At 42.9% G+C, this 27,028-nt stretch overlaps 1 protein-coding gene across 2 annotated transcripts in view; it reads left to right on the top strand.

The window, feature by feature from the left end:
• The window catches only part of Odad2 (outer dynein arm docking complex subunit 2), a 156,602-nt gene extending 129,958 nt beyond the window's left edge, over positions 1-26,644 (top strand). For both annotated transcript variants that reach the window (XM_036188139.1, XM_036188140.1), the window contains one exon: positions 26,398-26,644. In XM_036188139.1, coding sequence (XP_036044032.1) covers positions 26,398-26,511 — 114 coding nt within the window. In that variant the 3' untranslated portion in view covers positions 26,512-26,644. The remainder of the gene's footprint in view (positions 1-26,397) is intronic.
• Positions 26,645-27,028: the final 384 nt, after the last annotated feature.

Below are 27,028 nucleotides of genomic sequence, written 5' to 3'. Positions count from 1 at the left end.
CTCTTTCCATCCATCCATCTTTTAAGATGTTGGTAGTTGAACCCAGGACCTTGAACATGTTAGCCAAGCAATCTTCCACTGAACTACACCTCTGGTCCCTACAAAAATTTTGATTATAGACAGTTTTATGTGCTCTTCAGTTTCCTATTTAACAGACTAATCCTTTTGGGGATAGAGTGTGGCTGAGTGCTTTATGGAAGAGAAATTCCACTTCACTCTATTCCAAGATTCTGGCTCCAGCTTTACTGAAACTAGAGGGAAATGCACATGACTATCTGTTGTCAGGAATAACCACTTAGCAGCAGGAGAGTTCTGTCAGGAACGTGTAGCTGCACAAACAAGATCTTAGTGAAATCCACAGCACCCATGAAAAAATACCCTGGGCATGGTGATGCATGCTTGCAATCCCAGCACTTGGGGGTGGGGGGCACAAGGGGGAAACCTGGGTCTCACTGGCTAGCCAGCTTAGGCAACTCTGTGAGCCCCAGGTTCTAGTGAGAGACCCTGATTCAAAAAGCAAGGTGTATGACTGCTGAGGAGTGACACCCAGAGTGGAACGTGCATCTTGATGATAAGAACTACCTGGCAAGAAGGATGAAACTGAACTTTGAATTAATTCGGCCGTTGTGGTTCTCCATGAAAACACTAATCAGAGAGATGATTTTTTTTTTTTGCTCTGGTTCCCTAATTACTGTCTGTTTGAACAAAAAGAAAATGGTTTAAAATTTTTAAATGGTTTTGGCTTATGGGATGAGCATATCAGTCCTCTTCCAATTTGTTGTCCTTCCTTCCTTTGTTTACTTATTACTTCTTAAAGAATCTTGCTCTGTTTGCCAAAGCTGATCTCAAACTTGCAATCCTCTTGCCTCAGCTTCCAAAGCAGCTAGTACTAGAGGGACCTATCAATACACATGGCCATGTGTGTGTGTCTCTGTGTGTGTCTGTGTGTGTGTCTCTGTGTGTGTGTGTGTCTGACGGGAAAATTTAACTCAAACAAATCATATCTGGTGGTTACATGCAGATTCCTTCCTAAAGAGTGGAGTACAAGCTCTGTTCTCTCTCTCTGTTCCCTGCTCTGCTCTGCTCCCCCACCCCATCTTCCTCTCTCTCTCTCCAGGCCTGGTTCTCCTCTTTCTTCTCCCCTCTTTCCCTCCTAATAAAGCTCTAAAAACTAAAAAAAAAAAAAAAAAAAAAAAGTGGAGTACAAATGTGCTTTTGTGATGTAGAAGATCCAGTGTCCCAGCACGGAGCCTCACGACCACACCCTATCATTGTGCTCTATCAACAGTATTTCAGGCTGAATTAGTGAATAAGAGAATAGACAGGAGCCCAGGTACGTGGGAGACTTCAAGGCCACAGTGGGGGATTATATACTAGAGTTCTGAGAAGCCACCTAAACATCTACATCACAGCAGGGATACACTCCCATTGTGTTTTCAGAGAACAGGTCCTAGAGGTGCCTAAGGACTGGATGAGAGGGAACTAAGCAGATCCACGCAGGAGATTGGTGCCCTGTCACTGCATGAGAATAAGGTGGCCTAAGCAGGCCTGAATGTTGTGGGATTTTCCTGGGGAGATTCGGAAAAAAGTCTATTCACCCCCAATAGTACCCAGATGAGACCAACAAAGGATTCTACCAAGTCTAAGTTGGTGTTTTGTGGTGACTCCTGAGGCAGCTGCATCTTCTAAGAGCCCCTCCCATCTAGGGCGATGGGCTCCTTTTAGCAATTTCTTTCCTAACCTTGGGGCAGGGTCTGTGAACACTGTCATTTCCCAGGCTTCCTTAACAGGTATGGGACACCCTCTTCCCTCTAGTAGTGAATGCTTCAGTGCTGAGGTTACAAGAGCCAGTAAGGGGCCCAGAGGCACCAAGGTTCCTCTCACAGAGCTGGTGATATGTGTGGAGCAACAGGGGTCTCTATGTTCACAGGATGTGATTGACTGAACATGGAGAAAGAGGCAGACCTGTGTGTCCGCCGTAACAACACCCATTAACAGTGTAGACAGGTAAAAAGGTAAACACTATCAGTTCCACTTTCCCAGAAGGGAAAGTCACAACTTGGAGAAAACTTCGGGGGTCCTAATGTCACTAAGAGACACACTTGGGCAAACATTCTTCATCCTCCTTTTGGCTAGAGCCTGGGATAGAACAGGAAAGACTTCTGCACTCGACAGTAAGGTCTTTCTTAAACACAGTTTCCACTGCACAGAGGAAAATAACCACAGAGCTAACTCACGGTCGCTAGCAAGTCTATTTATATTTTAAGAAAGAACTTGAAGTCACAAATTATTCATTTGATGAATAATTAGAGAACATTAGAATGTTAGGCTTCATAATGAGGGAATTTGATGCTTTCCTTTGATCACCAAATACTTAATCTGATATCGATATGCTAAAATGTATGTTTCAGAATCATCTATTTTTGAAAGAATAGCAATCAGTCAATCACTGAGGTTTGCCATTGGTCTAAGCGCTTTATTCCCTATCTCATTCATCTCCACTAACCTCATGACCCAGGCACTGTCTCCACTTAGAGATTGAGAACTGTAGCTGAGTGTGGTGATGCCTATCTACAATCCCTGCACACAGGAGACTGAGCAGGGAGCACGCTCCAAGCTCAGAGCCATCTTGTCTTCTAAAATGATGCCCAAGCCAGCCAAGACTGTGTATGATCCTATCTCAGAAACAAAAATAAGTGCCTTTGAGGTGGCTCATCTGGTAAAGGCTCTTGCCATCAAGCCCAATGACATGAGTTCAATCCCCAGATGCCACATTCAGACTGTGGCATGCAGGCACACTCTACAGCCCTCACCAAAACAAAACAAAACAAAAGTGTAAAACCAGAAACAAACCAAAAACAAAAACAAAAACAAAAACAAAAACAAAATTAGAGCTACAGTTCAAAGTCCCATTTATACAAAGCAAGAGCCATACTGCAAGTAATACAAATGACTCAGAGGAGCTTAGGAATCAAGAGTTCTCATGAGCCAGGAAGCTACAGAGCCCTAAAAAGCACTGGGACAAGGGACTTGCAAGGCTTCCAGCATCTTTTAAGACCTCTCTTCCCTCCCCCTTCATACCTGACCCACTTTATTATTTCTCTGCTGACTGGCTTTCTTTCTTTTTTCTTTCTTTCTTTCTTTCTTTCTTTCTTTCTTTCTTTCTTTCTTTCTTTCTTTTTTCTTTCTTTCTTTCTTTCTTTCTTTTCTTCCTTCCTTCCTTCCTTCCTTCCTTCCTTCCTTCCTTTCTTTCTTTCTTTCTTTCTTTCTTTCTTTCTTTCTTTCTTTCTTTCTTTTCTTTTCTTTCTTTCTCCAGTGCATCTCCTGAATTTACAGTCAACTCAAGTGGCTTATACAATGTTTCTAACAATAATTCAAAATTCTCAAAACAGAGACTCTGATTGGTCCAACTTAGGTAAAGTATCCATTCCTTGTCCAATCAGCTGTGGAAAAGAAAAGTGTGATACTTTACAAAATACCTTCTGACACTTGACAGTGGGAGTGACGCCGGAGCATCATGACCATTCCCCCTGAGCTGGCATGTGTGACCCATGGGATCTGAATCCTTAGACCAACTGGCAGAGAGATTCTCAGGTCAACTGACATTGTCTTCTGTCATGCATTAGCTAGAGAGTTTTAGAGTTTTCATGAAGTTGTTGCACAGACAGTATTAGACTTTACCTAATATTTTTACTTCCAGATGTTCTACCAAATTCTTACTGACAGCTTTGGCTAGTTTTATTATTTCATTTTTATTTAAAAAAACTTATATGGCAAGATTCATAAGTTAACTTGGTATAAATTATAAAATATAAAAGGTTAATTATAATTTGTCTTGAGAATACTCCAAGCCTAGATTTTGATAATAACATCCTTCTTTCTTCTTTTCCTTCTTTCTTCCTTTTTTCCTCTTCCTCTCTTCTTCCTTCTCTTGCTTTGCTAATCTATGAGACATGCTATTATATCTTCAACCTAAATTGTAAGAAAAGATACTCCTTCATTGCTTTAAATCTGTGCAACCCAGTCTTTACTTTGTGCATAAACCTGTGAAATACTCACATGTCAGTGTGGGGGTTTCAAACCTCTCAGGTTAGAGGCTCTTTCATATCTGTCACTGTTGGCTACAAACGCAGCTGAAATCTGGAGATGTATCTGTCAATCACACCAAGCTAAGAAAGGTTTGTGTCAGCCAGTAGTGATTAAAAGTGCTAAATCCTGGGGCTGGAGTGTAGCACAGTGGTAGAGCACTTGCCTAGCATGGCCCTGGGTTTCATTCCCAGCTCTGCAACAGTGAATGAATTCAATACACCAGGTTACATTGAAAACTCCATAGCAGGAATGCATAGTCCTCATCATTTATTTCTATTCATTTTAGAAGAAACTAATGAAAGATTTACAAAATCAAGTCATTTCATTTGAGTTGTGTAAAGCACTTCTTAGGTCAGACTCTCTTTCCTGAGCTCAGTGAAGCCAGGGCCCGTTGCTCCATCTCTGTTCCTGAGATTGTATTTTCAGGGGCTGTTACTTACACATAATAAGGTTGTTCTAGAATCACTGCCAGCTAAGGAAAAAATTCGGGCCCGAGAATATTGGATTCCATGAAAATATGATTTTGTGTTGGAGAGCTGTTTTCTTTCTTAACATCATCATGTTACCACAGTTAGGAATGCTGGGCTGCAGTGGAGTTTTTAATCACAAGTGGAAGAAAATGATGGTGCTGGGAAGCTGATCTCATCTGAACTGCAGTCCACGATGCCCCAAATTTAAATAGGTTTGGGTATCCAGCTCAGGCTTTTGTAAGATGATGCTGGCATGTGTCAGACAGCATCCTGCTGAGCTACGTGTCCATCAGCACTGGTCAGCGGTGGATGTGACCCACAGACAGACAGTTCTTTGCTGTTTTAGATAATAAGTGACCCAATTCAAGGTAAGAAAATCACAGCCAACTCTGAAGAAAGCATCACTTCTCACAGTAAGAGACCATTCGGGATAGTCCAAACCCGTGCAGAAGGTGTAGGAAAGCAGAAGACTTATAGACATCCTTGGGGGAGAGCACCCTGCTGATCATATTGGCCAATCAGGAAGCCAGCAAGTTGAGGGATCTGGCGGAAGTGACAGAGAAGGCAGTTCTGTCTCTTATCTATATTTGCTTCTGTTCTCATCTGGCTTTCAGGAACGTTGGCCATATCCTTTCCCCACCACCTGGTCCTTTTGCTAAGCCACAGAGCAATACTGACAGCTCCGCATGACCTGGTTACACAGTGCATCGTCTTCAGGCTGGTGACGAGTGTATGCTCGTGGTTAGAAACCTCCGGAATGCCTCCACAACTGTTGTTTTTCACTTTAGGAAACGTTGTAAGAACAGAAACTTTCACTTTAGTAATTGGCAGCTTCTGGACTTGGTGCATGAAGGCAGGAGGCCGGCTCATTATTCTGGCCCTCCACTGACCCAAAACAGTTTTCTCAAATAAAAAGCTAGTCACAGATGCTGAGTGTAAGATTTACTACCAATAGTGATGGCGTTCCAGGCTTCATGAATAAGCAGCTTTTAGAACTGAGAAAATAGCTTCTGTTGTCCCTCAAACACAGCAATCCTGTTATACACAAAAAGTAAACAGGGCTTGAATTAGCACCTTGGGGTCTTTAGTATGCCAGAAATATGCATGCATTAGCAGTCCCATCTAAGACCCTTTCTAACCTTCTTCGGGATCAGTCAGATTTTATTATTTAACAAAATAAAAAATCTCTGAGTGGGATATCCAGGAGCTTTGTTGTCTGTATTCTTGGCCTGTTGCTGTGGTATAAGATGTTTCTTTTTGAAAAGTCTTTGGGTACAAATATAAAAATAGATTGCATTTGATGAATCGAATTAATTCTGACTTCCGCAAATGTAAGTTGAAACAAGTGTAGGCCAGGCCTAAGAGTGATGAACAGGGGCCAGTGAGATGGGTCAGCAGGTAGAAGGGCTTGCTGCTAAAGTCTGATAACCAGAGTTCAATCCCCAGGGTCCACACAGGAAGAGAGAACTAGCTACCTCAAGTTGTCCTCTGAACCTCACATGTATGTATATAGCACATTTGTGTACAAACAGATACACACACACACACACACACACACACACACACACACACACACACACACACAGCAAATGTAGTGCTTTAAAGAGTGACAGAGTATGAAGCCTTGCCCTGATGGACTTGTTAATCCCACTGTGTGTACTACAATTATGTTTACCTATGAATAAAAGCAAGCAAAATACTTCCAACATACTTCCAGTTTTTGTTAGTCTCTGTAGACCAGCTTTAAATTTTGAATCCCCAAGGAGAAAAATAACCATCAAAGGACCCTGACGTTTCTTTCCCCATGATGAAAACCAACGTTTAGCGCGACAGCTTACTCTGTGTTTGTTACTTATGTGATCTGTAAGAAATAAGCTAAAATATGCGCTCTAGCCACTTTGAGTAGCCGTTTTTACCAGGCCAAGCTTTCCTGACTGTAGGAAACCTGACCAAATTTCTGTGAAAACAGACTTCCAAGGAATTCTTTTTTAAATGGCCCCCTGCCAGAATGCAGCAGGCATTCCTTGTGTCCTTTTGCAAAAGTAAGGATGGAAAAGCTCATGAAAACTATTGTCTTCACCAACAGAGGAAGTGATATTTGTCTAAGACCTCATGTGAGCTCAGTCTCTAAGTGTAAGCTCTTTGGGTTCAAGTGCTATTCGGCAGCAGGCACTGAGTCTCTTGCCTTCACATTTCTAAGTATCATCAGAATTCACAGTGCTGGTGTCAATAACCCATGTGGAGGGGCCCCATGTTCATGGCCAGGTCTGATGCCCTTCTGGAAGCCTGCTGATAGGACTCTGCCACCAGAGTGGTTTTGTCCTCTGTCACTTGACCAATTCGCAAAATCCATGTGGGTGTATCGTCCAGGACCCGCAACCCCTTTAGTGACCTTGGTGACCCTGAGCATCCTTGGAGCAAACTCTCGGGTAGGTGACTGTGTAGAGCTGCACAACAGGGTAACTAAGGTTCCCATCCCCAGGAAAAAAAATCTTCCTCCAGAGATCTAAGTTCTTCGGCCATTTCTTCACAAACCATACAATTTAGATGCAGGTCTTCATATAGGATTTGAGGAGTTAGTAAATAACATAAAATTATTTTATCAGTTGCTTCTCTCACTGTTGTGAAAAATAATTGAGAAAACAACTTAAAGGAAGAACTATGAATTCTAGTTTATGACTTCAGAGAGTTCAGTATGGGGTGCCTTGACCCCATGAACTTGGGCAGAACACTGTGACTATAGGAGTATGTGGGTGAGGAGGCTGTTTGCCTGATAGTGGACAAGAAACAGAGAGAGGGACAGAGGAAAGGAACCCCTTGAAGGTGCTCCCTCTGTGGTCCACTTCTTCAGCTATGCCCTGCCTCTAAGGTTTCCATAACTTTCCAGAATAGTACCATAAGCTGGACCCAAACCAAGCCTGTGGGGGGAGGGGACAATTCACATTCAAACCATGATTGTGGTAAAGTCCAGACTCACTGAGAAATGATGGCTGTGTCTTCCTTGTAAAAACCTCCTCTCTGGGAAGATACTTAGAAGTCTGTCGATCAGTCGTGAAACTGGGAACCAGCTCTATAACCCAGCTAGGTATATAGCTGTGGTCATCCTTGGTCAGACTTGTCATCCACCTGCCTCAGCCTCCCAAGTACTGTGATTACAGGAGTGAGTGCCCCAGACAGCTTCTATCAGTGTGTGAGGCAAATGTCCTCCAGTTAAGCTGTAGGCCCCGCCCTTTCTCTTCGCTTTGAATATGGCTTTCTATAATCTGGCCCCTGCCCAGGCCTCTGGCATCATCTTGCCCTTTCTTCTGCATCTTCTTCTATGGTACAGACTGCTAGATGGCCACACCCACATCCTCTTCTGTACTTTTTCATGGCAGCACATGGCAGCCAACCTAAGACCATGCCCCTCATCACCTCTTGAACCTTCATGTGACCAGATGGCCAGATTCTTCTGAATAGGAGGTGAGAAACAGAGACTGCTACTTGTTTCTTCCCAGAGATGGAACACATTGAATTCATGAGCCCACTCCTGGTTCTGAAGACTGTACAATAACAGTCACTGTAGTAGCCGACACATAGCCACGTGATGCTGTAAGCCCTGGACCACTTACCACAGAGTACTGTTCAGCTAGAGTATCCCGTGGCTGGAATGCTTACAGCAAAGTGTTTGGGATTTCTTGATATTTGGGGATATTGCCATATACAAATGATAGACCCCAGAGGTGAGATCCCAGTCTAAACATGAGAGGCACTTGTGTTGCTTTACACACAGAACCTGAAGGGGATTTTCTTTAATTTTTTTTTTTTTTTTTTTATTGCACCTACCATTTCTGGGCTGTCACATGAGACCAGATTTTCCACCCAGGACATGATGTCAACAATCAAAAAGGTTCTGATTTGAGAAGAGGTTTAGATGTATTGAGGATGCTAACCTGTGCAAAGGAAAGCAAATTTTCAGACTGTTGCACTGAAGCATTTGGCGGTCTTTACATGAAAACAGTAATGGTTTGTCCTGACTTCAAATTGATGCACATGGATTGTGTCCTGGCAGTGGTTTGCTGCTGGCTTTTGGGTGGGTGAGCTGAAGTGTATCAATGATGGGAAGTGGAACAGGGTTACACGTTGTTCGAAATCTTGGCTGCCATCTGTGTATTAGTACTTGCCGCTGGTTGCTCTAAGAGCCCACACCTGGGCTTCCCCACTGCTCTTCCTGGGCCTGGAACGTTCTCCTGTTTCCACATCACACATGATGCCTCCAGTGTCCTATTTCAGGTCTCTGATCCACTCTTGAGGCTCAGTCGTGCCTGTGTTTACCCGGTTCCACTGCCCCTCTGTGGTTTCCTAGGGCTTATCTGCTCTGTGTAGTGATGTCATTAGTAAGCTCCATAAACCAGGCAGTCCTGTCCCTCATGCAATCCCAGGAACAAATTCAGCACTTGCCATGCACAGAATACCGCAGAGATTTGTTGACAGGAGCACTGAACTCTTTCCTCGTTTGAGTCCCTACCACACACTGTAATATATATCCTAACATCTACAAATACTCGGCAAATGTGGAGGCCCAATAAATAGTATCTGAATAAGGATAGGCATTTACAATAGTTTTCTTCTGTGGAGCCGCATAAGCCACAGACTTGAAACTGTTTATTTGAACTTTTCAACAATAGAAGGAGAGGTTGAGTTTCTATAGCGTACTTTATTCTCAACCCTGTATTTTACGTGCTGCTGGAGAAGTTAAATTTCTGTCACTTTATCCTCTGGAAAAATAAGGTGATAAATATGGCCGATCATTGTGACATGTGGAGGTTGCCAGGTGCTAATGTTTTCAAATTGCTGGTGATTTTTAGGGACACCACAAACTGGCCACAATGTCAGAAGCCTTTGGCAGGGATGGCTGGCAGCAAGAACAGAGGCTGTAAATTTAGAAAGTGTTGCTCCACACTTGAGAATGTGCCACAAAGTCACCTCCAAATATGTCGTGTAGCTGGGATTCTGGGTAAACTAAAGTACCTTGTAGCATGTATTTTGTGGTATATGAAAAACTTCAAAAGCATGGCAGAGCCAACAGAAAGCCAGTTTGTTGGATTAAGGTGAAACATTCCCCACAGAGTCCACCTGTCACTGCCAAGTTGGAAAGCCATGCTATGCGACGCTTTCTCCTGATACTTTGGGGAAACGATCTGTAAAACCTTTAACAATCACTGGGATAACTCTGCTTTTGTTTTTGTGGCCTCTGCTTTTGTCTGAGTAAACAGGTATGCTGAAACAGATGCTGAGTTTGTGTGTGTGAGCACTTTAGCACCCACCCTGCCCCCAGGATGAGGGCTGAAGCATAAGGTTTGCACTTCAGATGGGCCCTGCCAAAACACCACTGAGTCCATGGGCCTCTGTGCTAAGCAATGAAGGTTAAGGGGGAAAATGTTTCCTAGTCACACGCCTTCTGGTAATTCACGATGTATGCTAATAGTTTTGGGTCTCCATTGCTGCTACAGTTCCAAATGAGCACATCAGGACATTACATGCATTCTGTATCAAAGCTATTGAAAAAAATCAGAATATCACAGCCACCTTTATTGTGACATTGCTCATAGTAGCAAGGTGCAATCAGCCTTAGAGCCCCTGAGCAGATGAATGAGTAAAAAAAAAAAAAAAAAAAAAGCATGGCATATATTTCCAACAGTATTATTTAGTCACTAAGAAAAAAGTATTGTGATTTGCAGGAAAATGGATGGAAATGGAATCTCCATGTTAAGCTAAAATAAGCTGGATTTGGGAAGACATATTACACGTTGTTCTCATATGTAGACTCTAAAAAGAGACAGATAAGTAAAAAAGAAATTATTAAGAAATCAGAAGGGGACCAGTGTGTGTGATGGAGGGATACATATGATGAAAGTGTTTTAAATGCATATATAAAAACATCACTGTTGAGTTCACTATTTTGTGCCATCATTTTTACATCAAAACGTACATTTTTCTACACACAAAAATCAAAACACTACATACAAGGGAAAAAGGAATATTTAGAAAATATGCCATAATTATTTAGAAAAAAGTTGCAGGTGAGCATGGATGTGTCTTTGTATGAGCCATAATCGTACTAGGGGAGAGAAACTGAGGCTGAATGTGGTTAGGAACCAGACTAGGAGGCAGAGGACAAGCAATGGTATGTATCAGCTCGGGGACCCATTCCAGGAAGTACCCTGCAGGGTCAGCAGCCCTAGAATTAACCTCACTGAATAATGTGTAGGTATTTGAAAAAGAGCACACACAGTGGGAGTATAGCTGTGGCATTTATCATAGCAACAAAAGGTAACTAATAGGCAGAGAGGGGGTAGGGACGAGAAGGAGGAGGAAAAGGAAGAAGGAGGAGAAGAAAAAGAGAAAAAAGAAAGGGAGAAGGGGAGAGGAGAGAAGCAAGGGGAGAGGGCGGAAAGAGAAGAGAACACTGAAGGTGGATAGGGAAGGAACCAATTATTAGACTGAAAGACTTTTTATGTTAAAAAATTGTAAATTTTACATATCGACCACAGATTCCCCTCTCATCCCTCCTCCCACTCTCCCTTCCCCCACCCCAAACCATCCCCCATTCCCTCCTCCAAAAGGGTAAGGCCTCCCATGGTGGGGAGAGAGGGGAAGACAGCAAAGCCTGGAACATTCAGCTGAGGCCGGACTGAGCCCCTCCCCGCTGCATCAAGGCCCAGCAAGGTGTGGAAGGCTTTTTTTAAACCTATGATTATAGCCTGAGAAGTCAGTCATCTCTCTTTGCCTTGATGAGCTCTGTTCCAACTGGAGGGAGCAGTCAGTTCCGTGATGCTGGTGAAGAAAGCCTGTGTCTCCTCTCCAGCTTCATGTCTTGTTTTTTCCATATTAATCTGTTCTGAAAACCAAAATTAAATCCAAATGAGATTAGGAAAGCGGTTTAACGGAAGCATTTGCCTCTTCTTCGGTTCTTCTTCGGCTTTGCTTCTTCCAAAGAGTGTCTCTCCCACTTCTTCCCCGTGGGAGGGGCTCTTACTGGCTCTGCCTTGCTTTTAATAACATGCCAAGATGTTGTAGAGATAAACAAAGCAAATGTCACATTAAAAATCAGACGATTGTCACAGAGAGGCAATTGTGGGGGTCGTTATCCTCTTCCACATACGCACATTGAGAGGCACCTTCAAATTTTCCTAGTTTGTTAGGATTCAACTTTACAGTTCTATATCCAATTTTCATGAACTCTTAGAGCAGTGTTATAAACACACAGGATCCTTTGGTGCAAAAATTTCTTAAATAAGGTAGTTGTGTAACAAAGAATATATCTTGTTATCTTCAAAAGAATTCTATGTTAAATTTTCAGTCGTAAATCTTTGCCTGCATTGAGTCGAGATGTTGTTCCTGGGTTTTAATACTTTTTAAGAAGGCAAGGCAGACAATACCCCGACTTGCTGTCCCTCAGCTGCAAGCTCATCTGTGGCTGATTTAGAGAGACCATTTGCTCCCACTTTCTGAATATTTCTCCCAAGTTCCATTCTCGTCCTTGGACCCCAGTTTCTCCTCCTGAAACAGGAGGTCATAACACTGCCATTCCTTCCGACTGCTGAACCCCCAGTCTTGTTTGCTCAGTGGGTGAAGGCACTGGGGATTAACCCCAGGGCTTGGTGATGCTGCACACAGGCTCTACCACAGAGTTACTGCCCTGCCTCTGCATCTCCATTCATTTCTTAATGTGCTATCATGCCCCCACATCCACTATGGAACCCATCATGTCAAAGAAATGACACCTACTAAGAGCACTCAGCCAATTACATTCTGACTTTCACTTCAAAACTTCAGACAGCCCTGTCAATGTTATTTGACATTTCCAAATGTCCAAATCCCAGGGACTCTTCCCAAGTCCCTTAACTTCTGTAAAGATGCTGTAATGTTAACCTCACTCTTCCCTTAAATTGATGGGCTTCCTTGAAAGCCCATTCCATGGCCTTTGGGTCCTCTTGCTGCCTCTTGGATGGCACTTTACTTTCCCGGCTCTCACTTCTTTCCAGCTAGTCCATTTATTAGCACTTAAAAAAAAAAAAACCTATTTAATTGACAAAAATAATTTATTATCTGTGTTTACAAGGTACAATGTAATTTTGACACATACACAAATACATACACACACATTGTAGAAAGGTTGAAAACAAACTCACCCACTGTGGTGGTTTAAATGCAAATCACATATTTGAATGCTTTGTCCCTAGTTGGTGGAACTTTTTAGGAAGAATTAGAACATAGAGCTTTGTTGGAGGAAGTGTGTTGGCTTTGAAGTTTCAAAAGCCCAAGCCATCCCAGTTAGCTCTCTGTTTGTGCCTCAGGATATAAGCTCTCAGCTACTGCCCCAGCACCATGCCTGCCTGCCTGCTGCCACACTCACCATCATAATCATGGACTTTGAAACTGTAAGCAAGGCCCCAGCTAAATGCTCTTTTACTTCGATCATGATGTCCCTTCCCAATAGAACAGAAACTAAGACATTGCCAAATACATCCTCTCACCCATGTTATTATTTACTTTTTAAAAAAATTTTCAAGACAGGATTTCTTTGTGTAGCTATGGCTGTCCTGGATTTCACTCTATAGACCAGGCTGTCCCCGACCTCACAGAGATCCACTGCCTCTGCCTCCTGAGTGCTGGGATTAAAGGTGTGTGCCACCACACCCAGCTCCCACATTATGTTTTATAGTTAAGTCTACTTAACTGTATTTCCTTAACTATACATACAGTTAAGTATACTGAAATACTTTGAATAGACATTAACTATGGTCACTGGACTGTTTGAGCTCTAATTTTACCTTTTGTCCAGAACTTTATACATTTTGTAGAATATATTTTTCTGTATCTCACACCCACCCCACTAGTCTTTGAGAATCACAATTCCCTCTGCCTCCGTGTGTTGACCTGTTTTACACTCCATGTACAAATGGAATCATGTGCTTGCCTGTCTGTGCCTGCTTTTTCCACTTAACATGATGTTTTCCAGATCCATCCATGGTGACATAAATAGCAAGGCTTCCTTGCCTTCAAGGCTGAATAGTATTCCATTGTGTATGCCCCCTGCCTTCGCCAGTTCATCCTGTGATAGACACTTGGGGTGGTTCTATGTATTTATTGTTGTGAACAAGCTTCCATGAGCCTGAGTGCGCAGACATCTTTCTTCGATTCTGTCACCTTTGGACGTGTACCTGGAAGTGAGATCATTTGAAAATAAGCTAGTTCTGTTTCTAATGGGGTGGGGGGAGGGCACCTTCTTGTTTCTTTCAATAACAGCTATACCTATTTATATTCTCACAAAAAGTATGCAAGAGTTCACCTTCCCTACCTCTTTCAGAACAATCTGTCGTTTTTGACAGCAGGCATTCTGACAGTGGTGGGATGTTGCATCCATGGGATGCTATTTGCATTTCTCTGATGATTTGTGACCTTGAACCCTTTTCACTTCCCTCTTGAGCTTTGTCTCCTTTTGAAAATGTTTATTCTTATTTTGCCTAGTTTTACATTGGATCGTCTACTGTCTTGCTGATTTGAATCTTTCACACATTTTCATTATTAGCCCTCTATCAGACACATTGTTTGGAGGTACCATCCCCCAATATGTAGTTGTCTGCCTTCTCCATGTCCATACAGAAGCTTCTGGTCTTGAGGAAATCCCATCTGCCCATCCAAGCTTTGCTTGCCTGTGCTTCTGGGTTTGCTTAATAAACAGAACAACAAACCAACCAAAACAAATGGAAATAAAAACCACTGCCTAGACCAATGTCAGTTTCCCCGTGTTTTTTCCCAGTTGTTTTATAGGCTCAGTATTTACATTGGCCTTAATGCATTTCACATTGACTATTGTAAATGGTACTGGATAATGAAGAAGTCACTTTTCCTCATGTAGATACCCAGCTGTCACTCCACGGTGTATTGAAATGACAGCTTTCTCCCACTCTGTGTTCCTGGAAACTTGGTCAAAATTAAATTGGTCAAAACTGAGTAGATTTATTCTACAGCCTTCTGTTCTGGTCCATTAAGCCTGTATGTTTTTATGACATTTTAGGTTGATTTAAACAACAACAAAGCAAAAAAAAAAAAAAAAAAAATACCACCTAGCCCAGTCTCTGTTTCCCTGTGGTTTCTCCTATTGTTTTCCTGGGTTCAGGATTTACCTTCCTCATAAGCATTTTGACTGTGAAGCTTTACACCTGCTTTTAGGTCAGGTGGTGTGACGCTTCTAGTTTTGTTCACTTTTATTCAAGATTGCTTTAGCAATATGGGGTCTTTTGTGGTTCCACATGAATTTTAGAATTGTCTTCTGTTTCTAGTTATATGGGAAAAAAATGTCCCTTGGTATTGGAAGGGAGTGAACTGGATTTTTGAAGATTGCTGGGGTAGCTGTTGACATGTTAGCAATATTAATCTATTTACAGGGAGAGCAGCTCAGTAGTTTGGGTCATCTCACTCTTTTTCACCAATATTTTATAGTTTTGACAGTAAAAGCTTTTGCCTCCATGGTTTACTTTGTTACTATGTTGCACTTTTTTTGGTAGCTCTGACAAGTGGGCTGTTTGCTGATATCTTTTCTGATTGCTAGTTGTTAATGTTAATCATTTTCAGAAGTTGGTTTTTACGTCCTGCAACTTTTATTGGGTGGTTTGAGTCTTCAGGATTTCCTGTGTAAGATTTGGAACTTCACCCTCCTCTTGCCCTCATGACCAATTCCCGCCATGAAAACAACAAGCAAATCAGAACGAAAACATCCTTATAAAGTCATTGTGTATGTCTTAGGGTTACTGTCGCTATGATGAAATGAATGCCATGACTACAAGTAAGCTGGGGAGGAAAGGGTTTATTTGGCTTATACTCCCACATTGTAGTCTATCACTGAAGGAAGACAGGGCACAATCTCAAGCAGGGTAGGAACCTGGGGCAGGAGATGATGCAGAGGCCATGGAGGGGTGCTGTGTACTGGCTTGCTCCTCATAGCTTTCTCAGCCTGCTTTCTTATAGACCCAGGACTACCAGCTGAGGGATGGCACCATCCACAATGAGCTGGGCCTTCCCACATCAATCACTAATTAAGAAAATGCCCCACAGGCATACCTACAATTTAGGGCCATTTTCTCAATTCAGGCTCTCTCTTCTCTGATGATCCTAGCTTGTGTTGACATAAAACTAGCCAGGACAGTGTGCAAAGTCAAAATTTCAAAATGGATAAATGAAAAGAATATACATTGTAGCAAGCTCAATGCCAACCATGGTGGCATATCATCTATAATCTTGGGATTCAGAGGGCTAAGGCAGGAGGATCATGAGTTCAAGACCAACCTGGCTGCATAACAAGACTTTGCCTCAAAAAACAACCATCAGAAAACAACTTGCAGGGTGAGTATTAGATGTATAATTCTCTGCAAGTCCTGTTACCATTTTTTTCTATTTTTACTGAAAAAAAAATTCCATACAATATATTCTGATCATTGTTTCCTCTTCCCCAACTCCCCCCATCCCCCTGTCTCTTCACCCACCCAACTCCATGCCTTTTCTTTCTCTCTCTTTAGAAAATAAACACGCAACCAAACACTCCAGAATTTAAAAAAGGAAAGAAGAAACCACACACACACACACACACACACTACAGACACAAAATTCATAAAAACACAAAATCAAAAACCATAATACATAAACAAAAGACCAATAAGGCAAAAATTCCCAATTAAAACAATATGAGACGAAAGTCTACAAAACTTGAATTCGTTTTGTGTTGGACATCTGCTGCTGGGCATGAGGCCCCCCCGTTGAGTTTGGTTAACGTACCCAGTGAGCCTGTCACCATTCCTAAACTCGGCTTTCATTTTAAAATCTCTTTTATTACTCTGCCTTCTGTGCTTGAAAAGGAGGAAAGCCCCTCCTACATTCTGAAGTGTTTTATTTTTCTCCAGGCTGTACCTCTAAAATCAGCTCCCGGTCTTCTTTGCATGCTCAGGCTTGACCTAATCAACAGGTTTAGGCAAGAGGGTATCATAGCCTAGACCACACCTATAAAGTACATGAAAAGAGGTCAGACTCAACAGGTTTTCTTCATGGCTTAAGTAAAGGATATAAGACAAAGAGAGGAGTCACAGATACTCCACAACTTCCATTCCAAACAACTGGGGAAATGAATTGGCTTCATCGGAAATAAGAAAGCCATGGGGTATCAGAGTTTGCACGGAAGGATCAGGACTTCCGTTTTATCCATGTGAAGTTTGAGGTGCCATTTTTTGTATCTCAGTAGAGATGTCAAGCAGTCAATTAAATATCTTGGAATGTAGTTTAGGATTGGAAAGTTGAAACTTTGGAGGAGTCACACTGTGTTGTTTTCATACACACAACACACATACACACACACACACACACACTCATGCATGCATGCATGCACACACGCACACATACATACCATCTTACACATATTTAACTATCCTCTCATAAGATTGAGCTAAAAAGGGACGCAGAAACCCACATAGACGTTCCGTCTCTCACCCAGGTGCAATGCAGGCACTGCAGCTATAGTAGCATCATCAGGACGTGCTCCTTTGTGTCTGGGGAGACCTGTGGGTGGTTCTAGTAAGGCAGTAAATTGACTTCCTGAATCTAATCAGACTTCCTGCTGAAGTCTACAAATGTTAGATCCAAGGAACCTAACAAACAAAGCCGGAACAAAACAAAGATATGGACCGACAGGGGAAGGGTGAACAGTGGGGCTACCAAGGAAACAAGAGCAAAAGGAAGAGAAACATACTGCACTGAAGTTCAGCTGCCCAGAGTGGCCACTGTCTGGCAGACCTGAGGAGTCCAAGCAAACTTGAGTCAACAGTGGAGAGACAGTAGACCCAGTACCCAGTAGGATGCCTAGGAGCACATGGGAGCTAAGAGTGCTTGGCATCTCTGGAAGGGCTGAGGGTGTGGGCTATGGCAAGAAGTTAGCGAAAGCCAGAGCCCATACCTAGCTCTCTACAGCTGATTTACAACCCTACCCCAATCAGCAACTGACTAGAGAGAGGAAAATGGCAGCCACTGGCAGTAGGGATTGTACACTGCGCATGGAGATTAAGACATCACATACCTGTAGGGAGGGGAAGAATGCCTCTTCCAGGTAGATGAGTCTCCAGCCAGCATCCATGAATCTGCTCCCAAGTGAAAGTGGCATTTCAACTGTCATCAAGTTAACAACTGCCTGGAAAATGCAACTGAGGAGCTCTGGAACCCTAGATCACTCTGGAGCAGAACGGAAAGCCGGCAAGACCAAATGTAAGCTCAGAATTTCAGTTGTTGACATCTGATGGACATCCTGAATGCAGCAGAAACAGAAGAGGATAGAAATAAACAAGTAGAGCATAACAGAGGGAAGAGAAAGTTAAATTGTTAGCATCCTTGGTGTGATAGGAAAGCCATTGGAAGCTAGAACAAGATTCTGTTTTTTAAAAATATTCAGGAAACAAAAAAAAAATCAGAACTGAAGAATAAAGTTTAAGAAACTACCTCCCCAAAGCACAGCAAAATTATAAAGGAGTAAGTAGGAAAGGGAAGAAAAGGAACATAGTGATGAGTACAGAGAGCAAAGGAGCCAGCATCGGTACACCACAGAGACTGACAGGATGGGGTGAGGACTCGGGAAAGTTCTGTAAACTTTAGGAGGAGGGGCACATCTAGAGGAAGAAGGTCACTGGGAGTATGTTCTTGGGTACTATGTCTTGTCCAGGCCCTTTCCTTAGTCACTTCTTCCTCCAATCCACCATGAGTTAAGACGTGTCATATGCTTTCACCACCATAATGATCATCCTTGAACACGGGCCCAGAGGCAACAGAGCCAAAGACTATGGGTCAACTGAAAATCATTCTTCTCTTTACATTGTTGTGTTGGTATCTTGTCTCAGCAACAAAAGTCCAAGAGATATGTTACAACATCATGAAATTTTAGAATACAAGTAAAAAGAAAATGGAATAATTCCAACACATTCATTGGAGACAGTGATGTCACAGTCAAACCAAAAGAATAAAAACCAACTTCACATCAATGACATGGACATTGAAACCAGAAGATATCAAGTGTCACCTGTAAGTATTTAAAGTCCCAACACTTACCTATTCTTTAAATTCCTGTTTCCCATCCCAGAGAGGTCAGTTCTGATGCATTTATTCCAGATTTCACTCAATTACTTCATGCCTCTGTTCACAATGAGACATTCTTCGGACTAGGGATCAACTAAGAGGAACCTAACTTGAATTTAATAATCTATTTTCATCAATATAAAGATGTGTTAGGTTTGGCATTTCAACTTTTAATTACTTCACAAGACACCACAAAACTTTTATTATTGTACTAATTTTCAATATAGCTACCCTAAAATATCTTATTTGGAACAATAAAATAGATCCCTAGCAAAGAATTTTAATCATTCTTTTATCTTTTCTGTTTAGGTTTTTTGAGATATGGTTTCACCTTATAGACCAGGCTAGCCATGAACTTACAATCCTCTTACTTCAGTCTCTTGAGTGCTGGGGTTATAGTTAAGTACTACCAAACCCTGTAAAATGTTAGTCTTTCTGCTTGACATCTTCCAACTCCAGAAAACAGCTACAACGTCATAATACCAGCCAGCATTTATGGGTTCCTGAGGAAGCACTTAGTACTCAGTGTTGTACTTAACCCCTGTGTCCACTCTATTAGGAAAGTACCTGACAAATTCTCATCTGATAGTGCAATGAGTCTCAGTTACTCCAGGCCATGGACAGTTCCAAGAACATAAAGCCAGGCTTCCAACTGAGACATCAGAGCCAGTGTCAACTCAGACATGCACTACATCATCTATGAGACCATTCCCCAAGAGGATAAGCCACTGGAATTTGATCTGTCCAATTGGATGCAATTGTAAATAATTTTATCCTAGCTTTACCCTACATTTTTAGTGAAGAAAATATTATATGTACAGACATACTTTACACTTGACATAACGAACATTTGAGGAGAAATTTGAAGGTATTTCAAAAGACAACACAAATAGACCACATAAAGGCTTGCCCAAACCTCTTCCTCTGCTGTGCAGTATGGAGCGGAGTCCCTGCCTCCTCACCCAATCAGCAATCGAATCATCCCCATCCGTAGTGTTTCTACACAGTCATTGTTTCTCGTATGTATCCCAATTTTTCTCGCTGCTCTGCAGACCCAGCATGCTGACCTCATGTCTTACTGTCTGGGCACAAAACCTTTCTGGTGAAGGACATCTGAACAAAGCAGTGTCGAGCCAGGCCTGTTGGAGGACAGTTGTAACTCCAGCACTGGGGAGGCTGTGGCAAGAGGTTCTCAAGTTCAAGGCCAGTCTGGGCTACATAACAATCTTTTCTCAACCCCACTGCTGTGTGACTTTTCCCAGGGAGACATATTTACCCCAGAGAAGACAGGGATGTCCAGCCAGAGAAATGATTCCATTCAAGTCCAGCATGAGTCAGTGAGTTAACTAGGATCTTTACAAGAGCTTGGGTAAATGGCAGCTGCATCACCAGAAGGGCCATCCCAGGCTGTACCTTTGGGGCTCCCAGCATGAAGTCCCCTCCACTGTAGGTCCAGACTTGAGGAGGGGCTTTGTGACTCTTGTGGCTTTTGAGCCTTCTAAATTCTGCAGTTCGATTTAGCTTCCTGAGTCATGAGCCTTCCTTTTCTCCCAGGAGCGAGTATTTCAATAGGAGGAAACAGCTACCTCACATTCACTCTCCCTCACCCCCAAAATAGGGAGGAAAATCCACAAAGCAAATGTATTCAAATGTGAGCAGATGTCTGGAGAGGAAGGGCACCCGTTCAATAAAAGTAGCATCTACTTTCAACTTGGAAATGTATATCTCAGGTCATATAAACATGTTCTAAGTCTACTTAGATATAATAAAACTACTATAATAAAACATCACAGTGTAATTCATAAAGAATAATTGTGAAGCCTGGAAAATTCCATATTGGGAAACAGAATTTGGTGAAGGCCGTCTTGCTGGTGAGGACTGTCAGCAGAGCCCCAAGGCAAAGAGGACATCACATGGTAAGACATAGTATCTTAACTCAGGTTGGTCCTCTTCTCGTAAAGCCACAGTCCCATTGGCTTAGGGCTCCACCCTTATGGCCTCATTTAACCTTAATTACCTCCTGCCTCCAAATACCATGGATTAAATTTCTACCCTTTTAATGCCTCACCATAAGGATTACTTTTCAACGTGAGTTTTGGTGCAGATATTCAATCCATAGTACATGGCATGTTCCTCTGTCAGCTGCAGGAGAACAGACACCAGTGAAGAGCAGGCCCTGCAAGCCTCTCTATGTTGGCCAAACAGAAGCGACATTTCTGTCCCAGGCTGCAACAGCTGAATGTATCTTGAAGCCCCTGGTTCAGGTCCAATGTCATATGAAGTGAATTAGCAAGGCTCGGAGTCTGGCTGTGGTCGAGCCTCGGCTGGAACAGCAGCATAGGCTTGGCCCAGATGAACAGTAGGGAAGCCGCTTTGCAGGCAGAGGTGGTCATTACTGTGTTGTGCCCTCAACAGGAAAATAGCCAAAGGCTTCTCCATTCAAATCGGCTTTGGAAACTCAGGATCCTGCTGGAAAAAAACGCCCTGTGTTGGGTATATACACAGGTACTTCCAACCTCATCAGGCTGTAGCTAAAACTCCTGTATTTCCAGACTCTGCTCACCCAAACAATGGGGAGTCAAACCACAAGAAAATGTGTTATCACTCAAATGAGTCCGTATTTTTCATCCAACTAAAATGCAGCATAAAGCCGGGAACTGTTAAATATGAAAGTAAAATTGGATGCAGACACTGGTTGGTTCGCAAGCTACCTGGGTCTCACCTTTCAAGAGATGTGAGCCACAGGTCACAGCTGTAAACTCGGGGCACAGCCTCAAGATCAAAGCCTTTTACACTGAAGGAAGTGTTCACAGTCCGCCCAGCCGATCCACAAGCCACCCATTGTGCCCTTCCCATGTCCTTGTTCAGTCCAAGCTGTAAAACGTTATGTGTTTGAATGATGTCTTAAAGCGCTCTGTGCAATTAAGTTTTAAAGCACAGAGGCTGGTTTTCCTTCAGTGTATATATGAAACTCCCCATAAATGTAAAGTCCTTGGGTGTGTTTGGGGGAGGGGATGATTAAAAAGAGCAAAGCTTTTGAAAGGAACAAACACTTCAAAAAAGTGAAACCCGAGGTGTTTTTCCCCCCTCATAATATTAAAAATGCCTTTATAGTTGGAAAAGTCAATAGATCAAAAATACATACAGCAAAAAGAGCTATATGGACTCCATGTTCACTCATGCCCAATTTGCATCTGCTTTCCTAGGGAAATCCCTGCTTTTTAAGTATAATTATCACAAAAGATTATAAACTGCCTTCTCCTGGCACTCTATACTAGCAATGTGAGAACATGCTCTTTGTTAACAGTTGGCTCACCCAATCAAGGCTTTGGGGCAGAGTTGCTGGTTTGTGGATATTTATCCTAGTTTTAAAGCATTCCTCCAAGTGAGTTTGTTTGTGAAGCTCTTAGAAAAATGAAAACATATTCCAGAGGCTGATTCCAAACCAGGACACATCCATGGTCCACGTTATGCAGATGGTGGCTTAGGGTAGGAACAGGTCCTTGCTCTGTCTGTAAACCAATCTGGGCACAGCCAGTATGTCTCACACAGCAAGCAAGACTCAACACTGACAGTCAAGTACAATTAGGCTATTGGAAAACAGTGGACTCAGACTGTACAGCTGAACCAAAGGGGTTCAGCCAGGACCACTCAGACATCAATTGGGGCGCCCCCAGGTGGCCTAGGGGTTAGGATGCGTCACTCTCTCAAATATCAGGTTGTTCGGACCCTTAGTGCACAGAAAATTCAGAATTTGCCACTCTATACTCTTGTTTGAGAATGTTCCTAGCTAAGTAAAATGGACAGTGCAGGCTACTTTCATTGGTGAAATCACAGTGCGTGGTACATAGCAACTTGGTAACTAATAAAACCATTCACATTATGCAAACATTAGGTCACTTGCAGATCTGGTGCCAGAGAGACATGCACAGTAAATTTAAGGAAACGACTCACAGCCCACCCACCACACACACTGTGTTTTTCCTCTTGTTATTTCTGTTTTTTAGAATGTATACACTTTGTGTGTGTGTGTGTGTGTGTGTGTGTGTGTGTGTGTGTGTGTGTGTGTGTGCATGTGCGTGCATGCACCTGTGTGTGTAGGTGTGTGCTTGGAAGCCAGAGGACAACAGCAGGTGTTGTTCTTCAGGCACTGTCCTCTTCGTTTTTGAGACAGAGCCTCTCAGTGGGCTGGAACTTGCCAAGGGAGAGTAAGCCAGGCTGACTGGCCCCTGAGCCCCAGGGATCCACCCATCCCTACTTCCCCAGTGTGGAGATTACACATCCAAATCTTCAAAACACAAAACATAAACGAACAAAAGACCCAGGTTCAGATGACTGTTCTCAGATCCTTATGCAAAGCAAGTACTTTACTGATCAAGCTATCCCAGCCTGGGTTAGACTCTTAAACAGTACCTTATGGAGCTCTGTTGGCCAGCTTTTAGCAAAAATATCAGTACGCACTCTACCTGGATATAGAGCTAAGCAGCATGCTTGATGTAAGAACTTAAGCAAACTGAATTCCCTGAAGAGAAACAGTCATCCTGGTGTATTGTCGGATACGAGGAGAATTCACTCAGTGTCCTGTGAAGAGTGCTAGCCTGGATGAAACACCTAACATAAAGTTTGCGAGTAGGCAGATCTCACCTTCCAGACCTTTACCCACCCGGACGACTTTTAAAGCGGCCAGCACTCTGCTGGTTACCCTCACTCACAGTTCATTGGTTTCATCAGTGTGGAACTGTGGAACTGGTGTCCAGGGTTTATGGCAATAAACACAGCTGATTCTTGGAAAGCCTGAAGGGGACCACCACCAACAATGTGCGTGGACTGAGTGGGGAGAAGCTAAAAGTGTGTTTGATTCTGACAGGCATCAGATCAAGGGTTTCCTTCCCAAGGGAGCTTGGCAAGGAAGCAACAGCAGGTGTCCAGAAAAGCCTGGGTCAATGAATCCAATGGCAGGTCCTGGAGCAAGTGCTGACAATGGCCAGACTAACCTCATGGCCCAAATTCCTTCTTTCTCCTTCTTCCCTAATCTACCAGGGCTAGCCACCAGCAAATCAAGCAGTCCTGGAAACTGGTGAAATAATCACTAAATGAATACTGTTTATGGAACTCTAGCTCTGGGCTGGGCACTGGGTATGCTGGGCAAATGGGTTATCTTCAGGGTACCTGGTGGTCTTGTCCTGACTGGAAGTACAGTCTGCGAAGAAGCCAGGTAACTAAGAAACAAATGAAATCCTCTTTCCTCCTTTCCTTCCTTCCTCCTCCCCTCCCTCCTTCCTCCTTTCCTTCACTCTTCCTCCCTCCCTCCTTCGGTTTTTGGGTCCTAGGGATCATGCTCAGATCATCAGGCTTGGTGGTAAATGCTGTAATCTTCTGAGTCATATCATAGGTCCAGAAAATGCATGTTTAAATGAAGATGGAAAGAACCATTAGGAAGAAAGGGGTTACAGACATGGAGCATCTGCAAGCAAAACATCCTAAAGAGAAGGAGCTGAATGAGGAATCTAAACATAAGGAAGGCCGTGGAAAATGGAAGAGACCTGTGCCATGACTGGAGTGAAGGAGGCAGAGCTGTGATATGGCACTCTTAGGGCTGTGGTTTTAAGAGCTGTTCCTATGTAGTGGCTTCTGTGGAGTTTCAGAGCTCATCTAGAGTGTATATTGAGGCTGTAGCTGCAAGGTAGCACAGGAGATTGAAGAATGAAGACACGAAACAGACCCTGAGAAGCCTGAGAAAAGGACCTGCCTCGTCGTTTATACACCACCTCCTGCCAGGCTTGGGTACCACTGATCACTCAGGAGTCAGAGTTGGCTTTGTGTACCACTGTGGCCTTCCTGTGAGTGGATGTCATGGAAGGAGATTTAAGACGCTAGTAAAAGGATGACTGCCAGGGAGTTTGGAGCATATAGTTGTGAGTGTTGAAAAATGAGTACTAAGCTGTGACCCTAGAGGTGGAGAGCTAAAGCAATGTGAAGGTCAAGAAACAGAGACGCCAAATGCCCTTCAGTCCCCCGTCTGATCAAGATGTCCTCATCTACAATTTGTCAATGTTTTACATATATTTAATTCTCACTTTAGACATAAATCCGCCTGGGTTGGTGTTTGTGGATGATGTGAGATGACCATTTTTATTTTCTCTTTGGGCACCAGTATTTCCTGCACCACGTGACTGTATATTTCTTCTCCAAACGCCATTAATTCCTTCCTTGTTGCTCCTTGTCTGCTCTGAAGTAAGTCGGGCCCTCCAGTCTCTTCTCCCTACAGTCTGTGTCCTTAAAAATGCTGTAAAAGTAAACTTCTTAACACATACACGGCGATGCCACTCCCCTATTAGGATGACTGGATAATTTATTTCGCAGGAAAGTGATCCAAACCCACAAGGGTGGCATAGGTACCCCGTCTCACAGCACCTCTCTTCTGACAGTCTTTGCTGACAGTCTTCTTCATTTCCTGGCATCATCCACAGTTGTATTTCAGTACTTCTGCATAGAAAATCTAGACTCCAATTAACTTCTGAAATACCTTACTGAGTCATATCTGCTACATTTAAGAAGCTCTAGTTCATTTATTTGGCATTTACTTGGCATCTGATCTCTAATACACACTCTGTTGGCATCATAAATGTCCTTATGTGTTTACAATCAACAGACAGAAAACAGGAACCCAGTCCCTATTTAAAGGGTAAGAGCCTACGTGTTGTAGACATTTGAATCAACTGCCACAGCCCCAAGTGGAGAAAAGGTTCTTTCCTTGATGAAAATCATTTGTGGCTTTGTGGGATAGTTGTTTGGATACCTAAGTGAATAAACTTCTATAGAAGTGAATAAAAGTTATAAAGCCATAGAAGGAGGTGAGAGGGCATTTAAAGTAGAGAAGTGGCATCAGTTAAGCAAGGCAAGTGGGGGATGGGACCTTGCTGAGCAAGAGAAAGGCGAATGGCTGGAAAGCCAGCTGGGGTCAGAGTGTACAAACTTCTTGGGGGACAGCCTATTAAGGGACTGGTGGGATTAGGAAGTCACTCTCTTAGGTGGGCCAAACTCTAAAATCGGGGACATTAAGTATAAGAGGATGGGCCTATATGCTGCTGGTTTTTCCCTAGAGTTAAAAAAGCCAAAAACATGCCAGAGAGACTCCAGAAGGAGACCTATCACAATGAAATGGTAAGAATGTGAGGAATTCCTGCCTTGTGTAAGCCTCTGCCTTCACCTGAATGGGGTTTCCCACACATGTGTTGCTTTTGTGTATGTATGGATGAGTGTGCACATGTGTGGGTGGGGTGAGTGTGCATGTCTGTGTGTGTGACTGCAGAGGGCAGGGGAGTGTGTCTGGTGTCCTGTTTCATCACTTCCAGCCTATTCCCTTGAAACAGGGTCTCCCACTGAACCTGATACTCGGCATTTCGATGATGCTACTTGACTTGCCAGCTCCCACCTATCTCTGCTGTCCCCTGCCGGGGTTACAGGTTCATGAGGCCATGCCTAGCTTTTACATGGGTGCTTCAGATCCAAATTTGGGTCCTCATGGTTACACAGTAAGCCTTCTTACTCACGGAGCTCTCTCCCCAGCCCCCCTTTTTGCTTGTTTTCAAATACATGCTGTTTTAAATTCTTTCTGTAGCCTAGCTTTGTATCTTTGGATTAATGGTGTTATTCTTTTCTCTCCTCCCACTCTGGTGTGTGACAGCTTCTACTGGATATGGTTGGGTCCCCAGACCAGGATCTCCAGGAAGCTGCTGCCGGCTGTATATCTAACATTCGCAGGTTGGCTCTCGCTACAGAAAAGGCGAGATACACTTGAAACGTGAACGCACACAAGCTACCAAATGCTCTGACAAAGGACATACCACTCCCTCTGCCAGGAAGCCAGAGTCAAGAAGCATTTATCAAACAGTCCTTCAAACAGTCCAAACAAACAAACAAACAAAAAAAAAAAAAAAAAAAAAAAAAAAAAACAAAAAAACACACGGATTAAGACATACTTTAACTTGAAAACTGCAAGAATCTTTTTATTCTATTTAATGAAAAGTAAATATGTAATGAAATGTACAACCAATAAATTTGTGATAATTTCCCAAGAATTGGTATATGTATACATTTTATATATATATTTCAACTACACTTTTGCATCTGCAGTGATTTTAATAAAGAATATAGCATTCCTGGTGTGCAGTTCCAGATGCACCCGTGGATGTCTTGAGAACCCTTTTCTGTTAAACCAATCTGGCTGTCCTGTGCTTACGGCTCAGTCTGCTTGATCGCTTGCAAGCCACAGGAGAGTTCTGAGGAGACGTGCTGATTTCACAAATGGTTATTAA

This window comes from Onychomys torridus, chromosome 5 (assembly GCF_903995425.1).
Source record: "Onychomys torridus chromosome 5, mOncTor1.1, whole genome shotgun sequence".
Lineage (NCBI taxonomy): Eukaryota > Metazoa > Chordata > Mammalia > Rodentia > Cricetidae > Onychomys > Onychomys torridus.
This window is presented reverse-complemented; position numbering and strand designations above follow the sequence as displayed.